The following is a 6,291-nucleotide window of genomic DNA, read 5'->3' on the forward strand; positions in this document are numbered from 1 at the left end:
CAACGTGGGACTAGGGGGGCGGGAGGAGGTCCAGGTGAGGGGGCTAGTCGCCGACGGCAGGAGCGGCTGGGGTGGGGGTGCGGTGAAGAAGAAGGAGAGGAAGAAGAAGTCAACGCGGGGGAAGGGGACGCGAGGAAACAGATCTGACGGCTCGAGCTCGCGGATCGGATGGCTGGGGCTTGACCGGCTCAACGATTGGGCCGGTGCGCCGGCGCAGATCGCTGCCAGTAAAAGGGACATTTTGGGAGCATAACCTATGCCGCTTCTTGTTTTTTAAGAAAGAAAGAGGTGTGTGTGTGCGCGTCATCGCCTGTAAAAGACTGAAGTCATCATCCAAAACAAGCGAAGCACGCAAGGCATACTTTAACTGGTGGACGCGGCGTGAGCCGGAGGTCAAAATCGTTTGGTGTGGTCCGGTACCGGGTAGCCCCCTCTCTGCCCCCCGCCTCCCAAGTCCCACCCCACCCCGCCCCACCCTCCCCTCCTGGCCCGGTGACACGTACGCCCCATGGGGCCCCCGCCCCAACCTCCGCCCTTCCAGAACCTTCCGGCCAATTCCTGGCCAGGAATCCCCGCCCCGATCCAGCGGCCCATCTCGCGCCACGTGTACGGCACGCGCCACCTCGGCGTCTGACGTGGCACCCCCGCCCCCGGCGAAACTGATACGCCCAAATCTCGCTGCTTCCAGCCTCACGCTCCGAAAGCAGGCGCCCGCTGCTCCCACTTCGCCCAGCCAAACCAACGCCATCTCCACCCCTCCCCTGTGGCCGCCAGCGAGCGCGAGCGAGGGCGATCGAGACGGAGGTGGTGGCGGAGAATACGGCCGTGGGTACGGAGTTTTTCGAGGAGATGAACGGCGGCGACGGCGGGGGAGGGGAGGTGGGCTTCGTGGGGGGAGGCGGGGAGGAGGAGGAGATGGACGAGGACGGCGCGCGGGAGGCCGGGAAGGAGCAGGTGGTGCTGATGTGGGGCTACCTCCCAGGCGTCTCGCCGCAGCGCTCGCCGCTGCTGGGCCCCGTGCCCGTCAGGCTGCCCCCGGCGGCGGCCGGCGACGCCTGGAGGGATGTCTGCGGCGGTGGGTGCGGCTTCGCCATGGCCATCTCCGGTGACGCCTCGCGCTCTCGATTCTCATTTTTCTTTTGCTCCCTTTGTGTTCTGTTTACTTTCAGTGCGTTGGTTCCATTTGGCTGCGCAGATCTGCTCGGTGCGTCGGCCTGTGCTGTTTCTGTGGAGGATTGCTTGTTTGCTCGTAGTATTGGGTAGGGGATTTTTGGCCTGACGAGTGAAGGACTGTTTTCCGATACAAGTACTCTGTACGAGTAGTGGCTCGAAATTTTCTTGAATTATCGAATCTGCTTTTGAAATAGCTGACCGTGAAGTTGCATTTTCATGCTGGGCTAATTGGTGAGTGAAGTTGTGTGGTTGGGATTTGTGTTCTACTCAGTAGTGAGTGCTAAAAAATGAAAAAAGAGAGAGGAAGGGTTACATTTGTCGAGCAAAGCTTGTTTCTCAATTTATCAGAGTCTTTTCTTATCATGTTCTCATGGATCATATCATTAATGGTGTGATAGAAGGAGTAGCAAGATGAAGGACCTCGTGTTCTTCGAATGTCCGTTCAAATCCTTTACTGTAAATATGCCTTTTGTTGTTGGACCAATACCAACAGAATTTGCTGATGTACTGTACAAATTCAGACTCTTAGTTCTAGCTGCCGTTTATTCAGTGATATGCCAAACCGAAACATGTTCTGTCATTTGTTGGTCCTGGTTAATGTGATCAAGTTGTAATCAACACTGACCTGTGTGTTTCATTTGCTTAAGAGTCTGGAAAACTCCTCACCTGGGGCTCTACTGACGACATGGGTCAAAGTTATGTGACGGCTGGGAAGCACGAGGTAAAGCTAACACACTCGTTGCATTTGCTCTCTCCTACACGATGAGAATACTCGAAGACATTGCTAACAGAGCCTCTTGCACATCTCAGGAGACTCCGGAGCCTTTTCCTCTTCCTAGTGATGTTACGATAGCGAGGGCTGATGCTGGGTGGGCTCATTGTGTTGCGATAACGGGTATGCAGCTCATCATACATGCAAACCCTCGCGCTTTGGGAAGAACTCAATGTTTTGGTATTGGTACTATTCTCATAAAACTATTCCCATAAATGTTATACTGGATCAGATGAAGGAGTTGTCTATACATGGGGTTGGAAAGAATGTGTTCCAACTGGAAGGGTCATTACAGACCAAGCTTCAGTTGGAACTTTGGAAAAGGATGAAAGACAGAGCGCAATTGCCAACAACCAAGGTGACGATGCTTACTACATGTCCTTTCTCAGTTCTGCATTAAAAACATCTTGAGAAGGGTTAAATGCTTACAGATATATCACATAACAAAGGCAACTCCATTGCAGTGAGCCCCAGGTCACAGGCGTCTAGGACAAGCAGTGGAGCAGCATCTGGTCCTTCTGAAAGTAGAGGTACCGAGGATAGCACCAAGAGGCGACGGTTGTCTTCAGCTAAACAAGGAAATGACAGTTCGACATCTGGTGATGAAAACCTTTCTGCACCACCTTGTGTTGTGACATTTAATACTGGGGTGAAAATAACGGCAGTAGCTGCTGGAGGTCGCCATACATTAGCATTATCAGGTAATGCACATTAGTACATTTGGCAGTGCTCTAGTGCTATTTTTAACCTATCTGGGGAACTTTGCGGATTAAGACCCAATATTTCTTGAAAACTTCAGATTTTGGTCAGGTATGGGGTTGGGGATATGGAGGAGAAGGGCAACTGGGTCTGGGGTCCAGAATTCGTACAGTTTCCTCCCCTCACCCTATACCTTGCATTGAACCAACATCGTACGGCAAGGATCGGCTATCAGCTATGAAAGGCAACAAAAACGCTGAAGGGCAAATTAATAAAGTAACAGGAAATCGTGTGACGGCCATTGCGTGTGGAGGCCGCCATAGTGTTGTGGTAACGGGTTAGTTCTTTCTTTCAGTCTCTTTCCGGTACTTCTTTTGTCGTATCCTTGTAGAGACAGTACCAATCATTTTTGGTCTCGAGATGGCATTTGTCAATAACTTCAGTTGGACACATTATGTGTGGGCAACAGTAAATATTTGAGTATTTCCTTTTTTTAAGGGGGACAGTAGATATTTCCAACTGGTCAATTTAAGTTTGGCGTAACAGTGTAAAATAATATTTATGGTGTATTCAAGAATGAAAATCCAATTGCTGCCAGCTTGTTTCGCTGTAGCAAAGTGATAGTGCTTACAGGAAAAAAAAAAGGTATGGTACTGCTTAGACCCTATTCGGTAGTCAAGCATGTAAGATACCATTAGCTTACCGTAGGGACTTTCCCTATGGTTTGCTGGTAAAAAAAAAAGATACATTAGCTTACTTGTAGGAAATATCCATCTAGGTATTTCCAACCAAAATGTTGAATGGGAGTATTTTCTGGACAAATGCATAATAACAATTGTTCATTTCTTAAGAGTACCTTTTCCATTGTACATATCATGGATTGCTCAAGAAGACCTGAAGTCTAGGGAGTTGGTGGTCTGGTGAGTCATTTGATTAGCAGCTAGTCCGGTTTTTTGGTTTCTGGGTTCGTCCTGGGCTTGTCCCCTTAAATGCAAGACAGAGTCCACAGTCGTCTCTCTTTCTTCTCTTAGTAGAATGGCAGTGCTCCTGCCCTATTACTTCAGAAAAACACAGCCCCCTATTTTTGTCAAAATTTCCCCTGCACCTTTCTAACAGCTAGCTCTTGTTTACAGATTCAGGAGCACTTCTTGCATTTGGGTGGGGACTGTACGGGCAGGTTAGTCTTTTCTATTTCAACACATGGTTTGATCAAACAAGTTTGTGATCCCAGTAATATATTTTGTATTGACTAAAAGTTTTAACAATGGATTAGAGGATATACTTGGGATAGAAGTGTGTATGTCTTAGCATTCCAGAACTCAACAATGGATCAACATGATCAGCCACTCACAATACTTGTTTAGTTGAAAAATACCATCTCAAAATCATTTTTAACTTGTAATTGTTTTCCTTAAGACAGCAAATCTATTGCGGCAATTCTGATATAATTTTATGAATATATGAGGAAGTATGTGTGAGAAACTGTTTGGGTTTCATTTTTGTATTGATAACAATGATTAAGGTGATATACTTGATTAGTTTATATGTTTTTTTGCGGGTCGATTAATGTATATGTTTTGACCTGACATATTTCAAAAAATCAGTGTTTTTAATCACTGTGCTTTTATTTTTCAGTGTGGACAAGGGAATACAGATGATGTGTTGAGCCCAACATGTGTATCAGCTATTCTGGGAGTCAAGATGCAAGATGTTGCCGCAGGGTTATGGCATACAGTATCCATATCTGCGGATGGTGATGTCTATTCGTTTGGAGGCAACCAGTTCGGGCAGCTGGGGATTGGTTCTGATCAAGCTGAGGTGGGAGCTTTGATTCGTTTTTTCATTCTTATTTCTCCCTCCGATCCAAATTAATCGTCCCATCTTTCTAGAGATGCAACGAAGTACATAACATAGTCTGATTCAGGATTTGTTATGATCAAGCTGTCTGTTCACTTCACCAAATGCATAAAAATGATATTTCGTTTTGATGCAGACTATACCAAAACTGGTGGATGCCCCCAGCCTGGAAGACAAGAATGCAAGATCAGTGTCTTGTGGAGCTCGTCATAGTGCAATAATAACAGGTATAGTGGTCGCATTTTCTTCTTGGAGGAACTCACCGTTCCATCTGCCTGAGTGCCTTGGCATCCTTGGCTTGTACTCCCTCCATTCCTATATATAAGTCTTTGTACAGATTCCCCTATGGACCACATACGGATGTATATAGATGCATTTTAGAGTGTAGATTCACTCATTTTGCTCCGTATGTAGTCCATAGTGGAATATCTACAAAGACTTATATTTAGGAACAGAGGGAGTATTTTAGAACCTTTTTCTGTCTATTAGTTACAACTTTGTTCTGCAGCATGCTAGTATTAGCTAGCCTGCGTCAGTGTCTTACCGCAGATGGAGCAAACATCTTTGCCATTGTTGCTGCTTCATGTCTATTGTTGAGGTATGGAGGTAACATTGCTGAAATTTCCTGCAGATGAGGGCGAAGTCTTCTGCTGGGGATGGAACAAGTACGGCCAGGTAGGTATCTCTTTGCTTTAGTACTACGATTTTCCACAGGTGAGGTGGGGAAAACCCTTGGTGTGATGTGATCTCTGATCTGAGCTTTGGAGTTGCGCGTGCGTGCAGCTGGGCCTCGGCGACTCCATGGACAGAAACGTGCCCTGCATCGTCCCCGTGGACGCGTACCACCCGCTGAACGTGTCGTGCGGCTGGTGGCACACCTTAGTGCTCGCGGAGTCCCCGACGTGATGCCGAACCCCCAGCGAAGGAGGAGCTGAACTGCCCCCGTAGGTCAGGTGACAATTTTGTTAGGAGTTTGGTAGACCCATCATCCAGGATTCCAGGTCCCTTGTACATACATGACGGTGCATACAGTGACATTGTGTATCCATCCATTCTTCCCAGTCACCGCTGCAGAGTGCAGCATTGGACGGACAGGTTTGTATTGCGCTGTGTGTATATGGTCGAGTTAGGAGGATTTGCTCGCACTGTTTGATTGTGTATACTCACATTCTACTAGGTTCAAAGAGCGCGTGATTTGTGCTTGTGTGCTGCTCCAGCACTTCCAGCTACCTTAACAGAGATGCAACTTCCAACTGCAAAGTGTGTTGTCGTCTGTCACCTTTGTTTTGCTCCTGAAGAACTTTTAACCGTGTCGAAAAATCAAAACCAAGTAACAAGGCATACATACATTTGTAATTTGTCTAACTTGCGAGTTTCCTCGCGGCACGCGGAAATAGCATAGCAACAAGAACATGCAATTGCCCGTTGCAAACGATCCAGTGAGCTAGCAAATGTTCTATCTTTTCCTTCGATTTCGAGACAAGCATCCGGATTGGACAGGTGAACAAGCCGCCGTCGTTTCGTCCGCAGATGATCTATCCACTGTGCTTCAGTCCCTTTGAGTTAGACCGACCATTGGTGAGTTGTATGTCCTAGAACCTGCTCTGATGTGCCAACTTTTTTGTTTTAGACAATGACAATTCCAACTGATCAGACGCGAGAAGAATGACGCAACCTCCTGATACAACGAGCCCAGGGAAGAATATATGCAAGAGCGGAAGCTTTTTGTTCTGTATACTAATTACGCGCACTTTCATATACTCCCTCCGTCCGAAAATACTTGTCGGAGG

General features: G+C 47.3%; 1 protein-coding gene across 2 annotated transcripts; it reads left to right on the plus strand.

Moving 5' to 3' along the window:
• Positions 1-692: 692 nt before the first annotated feature.
• LOC123071403 (ultraviolet-B receptor UVR8) lies at positions 693-5,740 on the plus strand. 2 transcript variants are annotated; one of them, XM_044494944.1, is made up of 11 exons: positions 693-1,105; positions 1,821-1,894; positions 1,984-2,068; positions 2,178-2,303; positions 2,395-2,646; positions 2,745-2,981; positions 3,778-3,821; positions 4,280-4,462; positions 4,638-4,728; positions 5,133-5,176; positions 5,285-5,740. In XM_044494944.1, exons 1-11 carry the CDS (start codon positions 850-852, stop codon positions 5,405-5,407), a joined length of 1,515 nt encoding a protein of 504 aa, XP_044350879.1. In that variant the 5' UTR covers positions 693-849; the 3' UTR covers positions 5,408-5,740. The 2 variants fall into 2 exon arrangements, with proteins under 2 accessions (XP_044350879.1, XP_044350880.1); XM_044494945.1 differs by having other exon boundaries at positions 696-1,105; positions 2,410-2,646.
• Positions 5,741-6,291: the final 551 nt, after the last annotated feature.

Source organism: Triticum aestivum, chromosome 3B (assembly GCF_018294505.1).
Source record: "Triticum aestivum cultivar Chinese Spring chromosome 3B, IWGSC CS RefSeq v2.1, whole genome shotgun sequence".
Taxonomy (NCBI): Eukaryota; Viridiplantae; Streptophyta; class Magnoliopsida; order Poales; family Poaceae; genus Triticum; species Triticum aestivum.